This window comes from Poecile atricapillus, chromosome 2, assembly GCF_030490865.1.
Source record: "Poecile atricapillus isolate bPoeAtr1 chromosome 2, bPoeAtr1.hap1, whole genome shotgun sequence".
In the NCBI taxonomy this organism is placed as follows: domain Eukaryota; kingdom Metazoa; phylum Chordata; class Aves; order Passeriformes; family Paridae; genus Poecile; species Poecile atricapillus.
Window position 1 is genome coordinate 44,366,160 of NC_081250.1, and position 14,408 is coordinate 44,380,567.

General features: G+C 42.6%; 2 protein-coding genes across 2 annotated transcripts in view; both read left to right on the forward strand.

Moving 5' to 3' along the window:
• The first annotated feature begins 774 nt into the window (after nt 1-774).
• TMPPE (transmembrane protein with metallophosphoesterase domain) lies at nt 775-8,327 on the forward strand. The gene is made up of 2 exons (XM_058831634.1): nt 775-913; nt 3,613-8,327. Exon 2 carries the CDS (start codon nt 3,702-3,704, stop codon nt 5,016-5,018), a length of 1,317 nt encoding a protein of 438 aa, XP_058687617.1. The 5' UTR covers nt 775-913; nt 3,613-3,701; the 3' UTR covers nt 5,019-8,327.
• The window catches only part of GLB1 (galactosidase beta 1), a 44,210-nt gene continuing 30,581 nt past the window's right edge, over nt 780-14,408 (forward strand). The window contains exons 1-2 of the mRNA XM_058831633.1: nt 780-913; nt 10,770-10,939. Of these exons, the coding sequence (XP_058687616.1) occupies nt 860-913; nt 10,770-10,939 (224 nt within the window). The 5' untranslated portion in view covers nt 780-859. The remainder of the gene's footprint in view (nt 914-10,769; nt 10,940-14,408) is intronic.

The following is a 14,408-nucleotide window of genomic DNA, read 5'->3' on the forward strand; positions in this document are numbered from 1 at the left end:
GAGAGAGACTTGTGGACAAAGTGATGATTTGTGACTTTCTTGGCCACAGCAACCGTGAAGCAATCAAGTTTAAAATCTCTGCTGACAGGAGGAAAAGTGCCAGCAAAACTTCAACTCTGGATATGAAGTGAGTAAAATTCAGGCCGCTCTGGGAACTATTTAGTGACGTCCCCTGAGTAAATGCCTCTTTCTGCCCAGCCAAGGCGGCAGAGGCGGCTGTTCAGTCATTCCTCTGGGGAGCTGCGGCAAGTCCTCGGCCTTGCACCGCCTGGAGTGTATGTGGCGCTGCAGATGATGGTCTGGCCACCGGAGGTAAAGGCCAGAACCAGCTTTCTGTCCTGGCACCTTTTGTGTGGGAGCAATCTTTGGAGATGTGCTCTGCATTGGACGGTATCTCTTCATTTTAGTGCAGGGCTTCCGAAAGAGATGACAGTGCTTTAACTTGGGAAGGAGAGCACCCAGGCCCAGTGCTTCCCGTCAGGATAATGGGCTGCTCAGGGAAGGTAATGGTCACCAAGACCTTTCCATCTTGGAAACTGCTGTGTGAGAGAAATCTTTGGATGTATTCAGTATGGGAGGTTGTATCCAAAAGTCTCCTGTGAGCTCCTGACCCTGCACGGCAGCGCTTTAACACGGCAACCAGCGCACGCAGCCGCAGGGCCTGAGGCGCACCTGACGGGCTGCCCGGGGGGGAGACCCGGGAGGCGAGGGCAGGAGGAGGCCGGGCTCGGAGGGGTGGAGCGCCGCTGCCGTGGTGCCGGTGGGGAGGGAAGAGGAGGAGGAGGGATGCCCGTCCAGCGGCGGCCGTTTCCCGGCGGAGCCGTCAGCTGACGCCGCCGTTTCCTGGCTGCCGCCCGCCATGCTGCGGCTCCTGCTCCCGCTGGCCGCCCTGGCCGCGCTCCTCCGGGCGGCGGTGAGTGCCCGCCTCGCCTCCCCCTCCGCCAAGGACACCCGGGGGCAGCGGGGCGGCTCTGAGGGGCGCGGGGGGCCGGCGTGGCCGAGGGAGGGCTGGCAGGGGCCTCCTCCCGCCGCTGGAGGAAGGCGCTTTGCCTCGGTCCTTTTTTAAACCATGAGCGATTTAGGGCTCGTGGGCGGCGCGCAGGGCGCGGGTGCCGGGCTTGTGGCTGCGCCGAGGGGGAGATCCCGGAGCCGGGGCAGGGAGGGGTCCGTGCCCTTCTCCCGAGCAGGCCGGCCCGCTCCCGGCCCGCCGGAGCTGAGGAAGGGCTGGCGGTGCCGCCCTCGGGAGCGGTGCTGCCGGCGCCGGGGCTCCCAGCGCGCCCAGGAACCGTGGAGGCCTCACGGAGCAACGCGGGGCCGTGGGTGAACCGGTACCGACACTGCTGGTAGATCCCGTGGGAAAACTTGTTCATCCTGTGGGTGTGTGAGAGGAGGGAAAGGGGTTTTTCCTGTTTTCCATAGATGCTGTTGTAGCCGCATTGTCCCGGGGGATGCAATACCACAGCCTAAGGATGAATCTTCTGGCTCCACAGTTGTGGTTTATGCCTCGAGTTCGCGGCAGTGTCACTATCCCCTTGACAGATATTGTAGTTGGATGGGGCACAGGTGGTTAAAGATGTATGAAAAGCAGAGCAACATCACGTAAGACCTTATGGAAGGGAAGACTGCATCACAATTAGTGTGATCTCTGAGGGGTGAGGTTGTGGCTGAGCCTTCCAATATTTTGAAGGTGGCAGGCAAGAGGAATGGAGAACAAATGCTCTGCAAACTCGGTAGTATTAGCACTTTCAGGGGATTTAATAGGTTAGTTTCAAACTGATAAAATACTGTAAAAATACATAGTTTTGAGAATTTGCTGCCATGGGTGGTTGTAGAACCAGACAGTACTGAACAGATAAAAAAACCATGGATTTGCCAAATTTAAATACATCAGGTTCATAAACAACATCCAGAAATGACTGCAAGGATTTGCCCTCTAACATCCCTAGTGTAGCAGTGTTGTCAGCTGAAGGAGCATGAGGGAGCAGACCACAGACTGTGGCCAGAGTCCTGTCATTTCTTTAAAAACAGCATTTCTGACTGCTGTTGTCTAGACAGAGTATTGCATGGTGTCTAGAGCAATAGAGGACCTCTGGACCTGGAGGACCTATGGACTTGAATCCATACAGCATTTCTCGTGCTCTTATCTTCCTAGCTCTGTGTGTTTTCTGTAGAGACATGTGTAAAATAGCACTATTTCTTAAGAGTAGTTTAGTAACAACGGAGAGGGCTTGAGCTGAGGCTGGCGGGTGCGATTTTTCCTTTATCAGCCCACAGTTCCCTGCCACAAGCAGTGAAGAAAGTGGTCTTCTTGAAACGTGGTCCAGCCCTCAAAGTAGTTCAGGGTCTTGCCATCACAGATGTGCTGCTGTTGTTTTAAATTAGCTTAAGGGCATATGCAGCAGATAAGCAACCTGGCAAACTGGGGTTTGTAGACTTCTGGGCTTAGGCTCACTGCTGAGCCCTACAATGCTGCTTTTGTGCCCTAGTTCTGAGATACTTTTGGCTGTAATGATTGCTTGCTTTCTCTAAGTGTGGATTGAGAGACAGGAAGTGTTTTGAAAATAAGTATGCTGTTACGGGACTGTTATGTCAGACGTGGTCTCTATTGTATGTTATGAAAGACTTCCAAACTTTTTCATCTATGATTAAAATAAAACAATAGGTTTCTTCTAAATAGAAATATGCAACCTGGGCATTATTAGAAACACTGTGACTGAGCAAAATACAGAGCAAACCAGGGAATTCTGCTACCATTTAAACATAACAGATGCCTGCTTGTTTGCTTTCAGTCTACATGTGAGCAAACATGCATTAGATTCTGTGCTTCCCTCTAAAGGAGCAGGGTGTGCTATTTTAATCCCTTTTCAACTTGGTTGCATCCTGTTAGACCAGGATATAGTAGAACAGGTGTTGAGTCTTGGGAAACTCTATGTGTTGTGGAAGTGAGCTGGAAGTGAGTAGCAAAACAGAGTGCGAGTTTCACCAATCCTACTGATTTTCGGGGCTTTGGAGAAATCTGATTCACAACAGCAGGCAAGGATATCTGCTGATCATCTGCGGTTTCTGGGGCCAAGTTGCATCTGTTCCACTGGGGATTTTGCTGCTGGTGTAGCATGTGTTAGTAGACCTCTTGCATTTGGTAAGAATGATGTAGGGTGATGCCTGCTTTTCAGGTGGAGCCAACTGCTTGGCAAGAAGAACAGAAATTATGTATTAAGTTAATACCAGAAGCAACTTAGTCCCAGAACATGTATGGGATTTACAAATGCTATAATGGATGTTCCCAGGACTCATTGCATCCCTGTTGTGATGTATTGCCATCTACTATTAGGAAGTCTTGATGAGAAAAAAGCATTTAAAAGAAAAGGGTGTGTGTGGGAGAAATGATTGATGGAGGCAGACAGGGAGCTTGGAAGGGGACTTCCAGCATCCAGTCTTTTCTGTTGTCTGATTTACTCAACTTCAGGACATCTCCTTTGTGTCTTTATGATAGTGATTCTGCATGACTCAGCATCTTGTGTAGTATGTAGAATAACAGTCCTTTATTGCAGTCTGGGAAAAAGGGAATGTGTGTAATATTTTAAAGCGGCTCTTACTGGTTCCTGGTTGCAGGCTTTGTTGACCCAAGGCATCCCTTCATAACCACATTATTGACTACTGGAGACTTCTGCAGAACAGAAGGGAACAGTCAGGAAGCAAAGATGATCTCCTTCAAGCAACTGCCCATTGAAGCAAAGGCTGCAGTGGCTGCAGGAGTGGTTTTCTTCTCCATGATGCTATCACGGAGTTACCTGGCAGAAAAACTCGATTTCAGGACGCGACGCTGGCTTCTAAGGCTGCAGATGGCACTATTTGCTAATACACTCATGTTGATGGGGTCTCTTCATGTTTGGAGAAGCACAGTCACCACATTCACCAGGTCTTCAGCTGCCAGCTCCTTCTGTTTCATGCTGTGGAAAATAGCTGTGTTCATGTTTCTAGTTTTGGCTCATTCAAGCTTCTTTACATTGCTATTTCTTGTTGCAGAAGAGCCCTATTTCTTTTCTTTAGCTGCCTACACTTGCTTGGGGGCCTATATTATTCTCATCTTTTTCCTCTTCACTCTAGGCTCTGTAGAGCAGGCTTACAAGTTCTTGGCTGGGAGAGGCACTAAGGCAGGCACAGGCAACAAGAACAGAACCGCACTGAAACCAGTTCTGTCAGTCTTACTTACTGTCGTGCTGACTGTTGTTGGGCTGTTAAATGCTTCCCAGCCTCCTACTGTGAATTCAGTGGAGATTCCAGTTCACAAGCTGCCCTCAACAATGAATAACCTGAAAGTGGTGTTGCTTTCAGATATCCATCTGGGGCCTACAGTTGGGAAGACCAAGCTTGCCATGATAGTGAGAATGGTTAAGGCTTTAAAACCAGATATCACCGTGATTGTCGGGGACCTATCTGATGCTGAAGCAAAGATCATACGACCTGCTGTTGAGCCTCTGGGAGAACTTGATTCCCCTTTGGGAACTTACTTTGTCACAGGAAACCATGAGTACTACACCTCAGATGTTAGCAACTGGTTCGATCTGTTAAAATCATTTAACATTCAGCCGTTGCATAATGAGAATGTGAAGATTGTTTCACCAAAGAGCGCTTCTGACTGGTTCTGCCTGGCTGGTGTGGATGATATTGAAGCAGATGTGTTGCGCTACTCGGGACATGGCATGGATTTGAAAAAAGCTCTCAGAGGTTGTAGCAGTGAGCATGCAATAGTGCTCTTAGCTCATCAGCCAATTGCTGCAAAGTGGGCCCTTCAGGAGAGACCAGACATAAATTTAATTCTCTCTGGCCATACTCACGGAGGGCAGATTTTCCCTCTAAATGCTGGAGCTTATCTTCTGAATCCATTCTTTGTTGGCTTGTACCAAGTTGGGCAGAATACCTTCGTCTACGTCAGCCCAGGGACGATGTACTATGGAATACCCATGCGGCTGGGCAGCAGAGCTGAAATAACAGAGATTATTCTACGTTCTCCTTGAGGAGTTTTCCATTTGACAGACTTCTAATTTTGAATTTTTTTTTTTTGCCAGTATATTGGCTCTCCTACTATAAAGCAAATTCTTTTTCAGGGAAGCCAGAGAAAATGTGTTGGGCTGAGCTTCAGCAGGTTCTGTTAAGTTTGAGCAGAAAACACTAACTGTATCTTGGGCCTGTGAAACAAATTTGGGACATATTAAATTACTGAAGAAATTAGGTCTTTGAGTTCATTATTGTTGAGGTTCTGCATTTAAAGATAACACTGATGTCATGGAGATAACGTGTGTCCTGTGCATGTTGAGTAGTACCTGTGTCCTGCAGCTGCTTCATGTTCCACTGTTTGGTATCCATCGGGCAGCTGCCTTATCAAATCTCAAGCAGGTGAAGTTCTGAGCATGTGCAGTGAAGTCACTTATGCATGTTTTGCAGAAAGGCCTGTAAGAATGTGCACTGAGTATGTAAACTCTAGGAGCCTTTTGTTAGAGTTGTTGTGGGAAGTGAATAATTCAGTAGTTTAGGGTTTGTTTTTTTTTTCATTGGGGCTGGATATCTTTATCCTGCTAGCTGTATGCAGCATGCACCAGGGCTTCCAGTCTGTGCTTCTTACTAGTACTCTAAGTTTACAGGCATCAGTTCTAAAATTCAGTTTTGTCCAGTTAAAAAGTTGGTGAGACTGACACCAGAAGGTGAAAGTAGCTGTCTTTCTCAGGCATTTTCCCCAGAATAGCTGGGCATCCAGTAATTGCTTACTGAAAATAGCTCTAATGAAAGCAAATGAGGAAAAATGCAAAATTAACTTCAGTTGCTATCTGAGCATACAGTACCTCCTTATATAAAGCACTAATTCCAAAGCTGAAATACTCAGTGTCTTTTGTCTTCATTGTGTATTTTTTTCTTTCTGCCTAATTTCTCCTCCATCATTTTTCTCTTGCAAGAGTAAGTAGATGCTATTTACAAACAATGCAAATAAGTTAATGCTTGAAATTTGTTAAAGGCTTTAATATTTAAGTAAATTATGTCCTCTTTTAATGAGACTAAACTGCAGCAGGTGACTTTCCCATAGAACATGTGCATATCAGTGTCCTGGTTGTCTGATGGGCACATAGCAGAGTAACTGCTACAGGATAATGAGGGATGGAGGATTCCTTCCCATCTTTCATAGAAGGGTTTATAATAAATTAACATAATTATGGGAATTTTGAGGTATTAGAGAATAATTTGTATAAACATCCTTGTTTCTGTATCTTTGTATTCACTTAAGAAAGCCAGGATGTAAAATAATGTGTGACTTTTGTCCAGGCTGATGAAACACTTCCGTGCATCATCTCTCTCCTCCTCTCCCCCGTCATTGTTGCTGCATGAAACATCGCAAAGAATTGGAACCTGGGAATCTTGCCTCTGTCATCTGCAGCTGTAGCTGCAGGGTTTCCCTTGCTCTGCCTTTCTGCCCACCCCTGCCCTTGTTCCTCTCAGGCAGACACACAGCATGGGGCAGAAGAGAGCAGTTCTTATCCAGGAGACTGGGGGTGGAAGACCAGAGCTGTGGTGTTCAGTCTTTTCCTGCCTTCCTGTGTGATCCTGAACCAGACAACCATAAACACTTGGTTTTGTTTTTCAGCTTATTTTCTCATATTAAAGGAGATAGATGGGGGTGCATTTGAAAAGTACCACCAAACTTTGTCAAGTTGAGGGTTTTTATAAGTTAAATTTTGAGGTTTGACTTCATCCACTCCAGACATCTCCCAGGCAGAGTTTCTAATTCCTGTGCTGGTTTTGCATCCTGCTTCTCTGTACAAACATCTTAAATTTTTACTCAGGAATAATGAGAAATACTGTAAATGTGTCATGAAGGTTAGTGGAATTGTTAGAGAAGTCAATCCTCTTTCAAAAGTCTGAAAACTGAATACCTTACCAGCCATGCTTTCTGCTTGCCAGATTAGATAATTTCTGTTTCCCATCACTTATAATGTTATAAACTTTTTTTTTATGATTCTGTGATAATATCTGCTTAAGTATCCTAAAGTTTCCATGTGTATTCAATACTGCCTACTGTCCATGTGGGAGCCATCTGAGGCTTTTTGCAGCCGGTGACATGGTGTCAGATGGTCTTATGAAGAGGGAATTTTGATAGCCTATAACCCTCTGGTTACTTATCAACAGGCCTTCAGTTACGACCTGTGTTCTGGGTTTAGTGGTGCAGAGTATTCTCACCTGGCCAGTAGTCCAGGAGGATTTTTACACTTGTTGCACTGAATGTTTTTACCACGTTAAGAAGGCTAATTGTTAAGCCAGTTTCCTCAACAGGAGGCATTTGTGGGACTGATTTTAGATCATGTCAGCTTCTCAGTGTGTTACTAGTATTATTTAGTTTTTTTTTCCTGCCTTTTTTATTTCTCTCTTCATTCTGATTAAGTCGGTGCAAAAACGTAGCTGAAGGGATCCTTCCATCCCAGAATTTCTTCCTTACTTTGTATGTGCCTCTCTTGGAAGATAGTTACATATCCTTTCAGAAGCAGATGTGCATCCTTTTAGGAGTGGTCATATTGTCATTTCATAAATTTATTCAGTTCTCCTGATGTAATTTAGTTCTTTCCCATTTTTATTTTTGTATCTCTCCCTCTGAAAGGTTGTTTTCTTGGTGATTACTTCTTACTTAAAATGTTTTCTTTCTGTGCCAAAAGACTTGAAAGCCTTTTCTTATTTTGCTTTTTAATTATGAATGGAAAGTATCCTAGATCAACTTTCTGTTTGATAAAAGGAATGAACCATTTCTATAATGTCTCTAATCAGCAATCTCTAACTGTTCTTCAAAGTTCTTTCTATACTTTTTCCAGTTTGATTTGAATGTGCACAATTCAGACCTGTGTTCAGTATTTCAGATGAAGAAAAATTGCTGTGCTGCTTATTTTGTAATTTTTAATATTTTTTTTGTAAATTTTATGTGTGTATGTGTAATGTATTTAATCTGGAGAACTTAACTAAATGAATATATATTTCATTCTATAAAAGGCCAGTTCACTTGGGGCTGAGGAGGAGTTAATTGATGTCAGAATTAATAGCAGAATATAATAGTATTGTCACATAGTGAAAATTATATTTATTATATAATTGCTATAGAATGGATTGGAAAATATGTAAATTGTGGTATAAGAAATGCTTTAAATGTTGGGATTTAATAAAACTTTATTCTTATAATCAAGCACGAGGCCTCTAATGACCTTTTATTTTGTACCAGTATGCATTGCAGCAGTTTGTGCTGAATAGTTTTAACACACTCATTCCATTTACCAACAAAAAGCTACCAAGAATAAACCTGACTAGTTTTAGAAACTCTTACACCCCCACTGCTAAATGAGGCGTGCTGGAAAGTGGGAAAGAAAAGGCCACTATTATATTTGCCTAAAGCTTACTAGTGGAAGAAGGTGCAGACAGCTGGGGTGAGGATATGATGCAGAGAAAAGGAGAAGGCAGAGAAAGGTTACTAAGACAATTTTTTGAAAGGAACAGAAGAAAATGAGTGATTTGTGCTTCTCAGTTTTAATACTTAAGCTTTGAGGTAGAGAAAGAGGTGTTCTGTGAAGAGAGGCTAAAAATTTTCAGAGATGGAGGATTTATACCTGCATTTGTTTGCTTTCTAAATAAGAAAATACACTCCTGTTTTGTAAATTTGGACAGTGAGAGATTTTGCTACTGATAAACAGTTCTGTGTGTTGAAGATGGGAAAAAAGATGTCGAGAGACATGTAACAGTATAGTTTTGATTAAATTAAATAATCTCAGCTATTATAAAATGTTGAAATAGCATTAAGGTTGCAAAAATAAACTTTTACTTGATTTAAGCAAGGACAAATTCTTTAGTTCTTCTCTTTTCCATGTGAGTATGCTCTGAGGATGTAAGGTGCAACATTATACCATTGCCCGTAAGGGTGTGAATTTTCAGCTGGGCACTGATATGATTTGGTATGAAGGAACTGGCACCCCAAGCAGTGCTGCTGGTGTGTGTTGCTTACCAACTGCCCCGTCTTCTAGGGAGACAAAGTGGGAACAAATTCCTGCATGTTCACAACGGTGAGTATACAGTACTGGCAGAGCCAGACATAAATTCATGAGGACAACTCTCTTGTTTTTGTTGCAAGCCCTGGATCATCCACTGACAATGAAGTAATGCTGAAGAATTGATCATGAAGCAAGTCTGTTTACAATGAATGAGGTGAATTCAAGTATTCTGGTAGCTTCCTCCCTCTCCTCACCCATGTAATAACACTGTCAGGAAGTGTTGGGAAGGTGATTTACAGCTGTGGTCACAGCTTTAAAAACCTGACTTCTAAATGGTAACTGGTTCAATGATAACCACTTTAATAATTAATACCTCCTTTTAATTGTTTTAAGATAGCCATGGCTCTCTGCTAGAAGTGTCTGTCCCTGAGGGCATGTAACAGTTTTTTCAGTATTTATCATCTCAACAGTTCTCTGCCATGAATGGAACAAGTGTCTTTTCCATAGACCCCTTAATGTGGTTAGTCTGAATAAGGGGGCTAAAATCCTCTTACAGAGGACACCACAGCAATTTATTTTGCCTCTTCTTATTTCCAGGGATAAAGGTTTTTTGATGTGTAAAGTGCTTCTATCCATAGTGGTGGATTTTTTTGGTTTCTTTTCTGTGTTGTGCTTGGTTTCTGAGTTCCACTTACTCATGATAATTTTGAAGCACTCAGCTCTGCATTAGTGCTGTTACTTGTCTCAGTGCCCTAGAGTCAAAACATTTGAAGAATGTGAAACATCTGCTTGGTGTCTGTAAGGGTGAATAGTTTCCTTCATGGGTACACACAGAACAATTCCATCCTAGTGCAGCATGCCCAGCCATCAAGATGCAGGTTATAAATGAAAGATCAGGAAAAAGTCACATACATTTAAATTGAACAGGAAGTAAGCAGCTGTACGTACCTGTGCATCCTCTGCAGCAATAGTTTGCTTGAGGTCTAAGAGCCTGGAGTTACTACAGCAGTTATTCCAGAGCAGTTGGTTTGTATTTCTGAATTCTGTGTGGTACTGATTTTGGAGAGGCCTGACATGCCCATACCTTTGTTAAGTAAAGATTTATTTATCTTAGTAAAGTTAAATAATCTTAAGAATGGGTCCATGTTTGTGGAAACAGAGCATAAAAAGCATCTGCTGTGCAGCACTTGGCAGCCCCTTGCTTTTCCTGTTTCCCTGCTGTATCCTCTCATATCTGTTGTTACACGTCCAGCACACAATTTCACTTGTTCGCTGTTGGCAGAATGCTTTGAATTGCTGTGTGTATCTAGGGCATTTACCACAATTTTTTTTAGGTTTTCTGTAAAATAATGCCTTTGTTGCAGATGGAACATGCTGTTGTCTTCCTCCTTGGAATTTGTAGTCTTGAAATGTATTGTTAAACCTCAGTTGCTCTGTTTAATGACAGTCTAGGGATAGGCATATTAGCTTAGCAATTTCGTCCTCCATTTTTCAGGGGGGAGTGTGTTTTCTTTGAACTATATTTTCCTTGTTCTTTTATCCTGTAACACATTGCACTGGCTGTCTTTTGCTGATTTGTTGTGCTGACTCAGGTAGGCTAGGGACAGCTGGAGGAAAGTCATTTACCATCTCTTATTTTAGGACCATTGTATCTTCTATTGTAGACAACCCAGAGATGTTGTATAGCCTGTTCTTTGTGTCTTTCAAGGCAGAGAAAATTTATGCTGTGTATTTTTTTTTTTTTGTTACTGTGTACAGAATGTACCTGAGAGGAGTTTTGGGATTGATTATGATTCCAACTGCTTTGTCAAGGATGGGAAACCTTTCCGTTACATCTCCGGTAGCATTCACTACTCGCGAGTGCCCTTGTATTACTGGAAGGACCGCCTGTTGAAGATGAAGATGGCAGGGCTTGATGCCATTCAGACGTGAGTAGCTGTTGATTTTCCAAGTGATTTGTGATCCTGGGAGCTGTATGAGAAGTCATTAGGAGGAATGATGCCATTGTTACTTGTTTATTATTTTTCCAGTAATAGAGGAAGGTGAGGAGGCTCTGGAGAAGTGAAGGGTGGTACAGGATGACCTTTAACCACATAAATGGGGGCAGCTGGGCAGGTTGTATCCAGCAGTCTGTTTTCCTGATGATAGGCAGCACCTCTTGCTTCACAACCCAGGGTGCAAATGTGACCTGAAATAAATTGTTGGACTGTGAACTTTGGCAACTACGGAACAATTGTACATGCTCTGCCAGGGATATTGTACTCCCTGGTCAAACAGCAGACTAGGTGAGAGGAGACAATAACGTTAATACAGCCTGGGTTGGTGTCACCCAGAGGCCTTGAAAATGTTGGTGCAGACTGTAGTAACATTTAAAAACTATTTCAAGCTACTTCACCAGGAGCATTTAAATTTAGATAAATGATTGGGAATTAGGTGTAGTTTTTAAAAAAAAAAAAAGTTTGAACAGCTTTCAGTTTTGTGTGTGTGTCCAAAACCCTTAGTCCATTTTTCTTGCCTTTTCTACCTGGTTGTGTACTTAATTCAGCAGATGAGGCACAGATTAAAAAAAAAAATTCAACTTGCTTTTATTTTTGCCATGGCTTCCTTAACAAGGGAAGTGGTGGAGGTGTATAAGGCACAGTCTTTTCAGGCGATGGCTGTAATTCCCAAAACAGGTTGGTTTTCTTTTCTTAAGTCATTGCAAGTCTTAGAGCTTCTCTTTGAAACCACCTGCTCTGTTCTATAAAAAGGGCATGTTCTGACAGTGCAGAGCCGGTAGGGTCAGTGAGAGTGTTGTACCACCTCTCCTTTCTCACCCTTGAAATCTGTATTGTTTTTAGACCTGCAAGTTGCATGGTTGCTTTGTACACTTGGGGATGAGACTAGTCAGTTAGTATGTGAAGAACAGACAGTGGGGGAAGGGAAAAAGTTGAATTTTTCTAAATTTAGGGTTCTCTATTTTTTTGCATATCTTAAGACTCTTCCCTATGTTAGGATGATGCAGTCACTCTCTGGTGAGTGTTTTTTGTGGTTGTTTTTGTTGTTTTCTATTAAAGAATCAAGTTCTGTCTTTGCTCACATTAATAAGAGCAATGGGATTAAGCAACACATGTGCTCAGGGCAGGGTTGCTGGATTTGCCCAGGTAATTACTTTTTGCTGAAATAAAAGTGGACCTGAAAATTACACCTTTTGGTGTCTGGCTTGAAGGTCAGCCTGAGTCCAGACAGTGACTCTGTGACTCCTATGATCCAGTGTCTCATACTTCCCTTACGTCTGATTAATTTTCCTCCTTCCTTCCAACACCCATGTGTTTTCAGTGCCCTTTGTTCATTTCCAGCTCTTTCCAACAGTTCTTTTTTTTTCCTTTTCTTTTTTTTTTTCCCCTTTTTATGTCTCTGCTGCATCACTGGCATTTTGAGATAGGAATATTTTTTTCCATTCCCCTTGTCACCGTTGTTCAATGGCAAAATTACTGCAGGGCCAGTTTGGGTTTCTCCTCATTGCTTTCACCCTCTTCATTTGTGATCTCCCCCTAACATAATGGGTTTTTTCCTTCTTTCTTTTCTGCTTTTATCCCTTGTTGAGATCCCTTACTCTGCTTTACTTTCTGCTGTGCAGGAAGAAGTGAAAATTTGTTCTTTTGCTGTTGACAACTTATCTCTGTTGGTCTTGGGAGAGCTGAGCTATGTCTGTTCTGGCACAAAAGGTGCTGTGATTACGGCACCTGTGGCTTTAGGTGTTGTTGCTGGATCACATCATAACAGCTTCATTAGTCTCCTTTTGTTTTTCTAAGACCACACCGAGATTCTCCGAGTTTCTCTCCTATTATTGCTCACCTCTGAATTTTTTCTACTATGGTGAAAGATAAATCTAAAACTGTGCTTTAGAACCAGGAAATGCTCCTGTGCCTTGCATTTTCTACAAGAACCCAGTGCATGTTTCTTTCCATTTGACACTAATCACTCTTTCTCTCCTGATACTAAAAAAAGCACCTCACTGACCAAAAACCCCTTTTGTTTTCCTTTGAAGTTTGCCAGTAATCAAATCTTACTGGTCTGGATTATTTGAGATAAAGCTATAAATATCCATATTACTCCGAAGAAATCGTCTCTGATTTTGTGTGATTTTTGTAAAGAAATGGATATTGTTCTGTGTGTTTGTGTTTTTGTTTTCTCTTCTTCTGTATACTCTTTCCTGGATCAGTAATACTGCTAGCAAAGGACAGAGATAGAAATAGTGTGAAGTCATTCTGGAATGAACAGGCAGCAGCACTGCCAGACGTTCTGGCAGAATGTGGTAGTTGGACTTGAAATCTTGAGGCTGCATCTGAAGGCTGTGATTTTGCTGCTTGGGATTTTTTTTTCCATAAGACAGGAACGGTCCTGCTATAATTTGAAATATGGGAGCCTTCCTTGTTCTTATCAAGGCGTTCCCAGTGAGGTTTACCACTGCAAGGGAAACAGGATCCTTATATTGTGGGATTGTGCTTGTAAATACCTCATGGACAAAGCCACCCAGATGTGTTCTCCTTCCTGTTCTCTGCAGCCTTTTTTCCAAAGGGCTCTCTATGTCTTGATGCATCATTCAGCTCATGATTGAGGCAGCAGCTCCTGCTGGACTCTGGAACAGGTGAAGTCAGTACATGGATATAACTGTCTGCACCTGGTAGCACCTTAAGCAATAGCAGATCATAAGAAAACAGATGACAGTAAGCTTGATCTTATATTAAAACCTAAGAGATCAAGGCCTACCCTTCTAAAGAGCATGTTGAAATTTAATGTTGTGGTTGGTGTGGCATCCCAGAAGGTGGTGGAGGAGGATGCTGAGGAGCTCACTTCCCACCTCAGCAGAAGTGTCTGGGTCACACAGGTAACTGTCATTGTTTTCAGTTTCTAAACTGTGTCTGCCAACTGGAAATGGGTGCTGGCTGACAAAGGCATCTGGAAAGCACAGAACATTTGGAGTTTGTCTTGTACAGAGCAGATAAAGAATTAGGCACTAGATGGGGCTGAAGATATATACAGGATTTGCTGATCAGTGGAGACACTGCTTGGAAGAATCTGCAGTTACCTTTACAGGATCATAAAAAGTTAAAAAAAATATCGAGCATTTTATTTGTTTTACTTTATTTGTTGACTAATGAGCAGAAAGATGTAAATCTGTATAAAGTCCTTCTATGAGGGAGCTGCTGTTTAGAATATGGAATATTTAAAGTTTAAACACAAATTACTGTTTCTAAAGACTCATATGGGAGTAATTTAACTAGCATGCTGATTTATAAAAGTAGTACAATTTATTTGATTTTACACTATTTAAAAAATCCCTCTCTGGTATTACAGAAAGAATTACCTTGTACATTAAGGAAGTTGAAGAGTGATTTTTTTTTTTGCCTGTTG

Excerpts from the sequence above, each read along its gene's own strand:
- TMPPE (XM_058831634.1), top strand. The coding sequence starts at position 3,702 with ATGATCTCCTTCAAGCAACTGCCCATTGAAGCAAAGGCTGCAGTGGCT.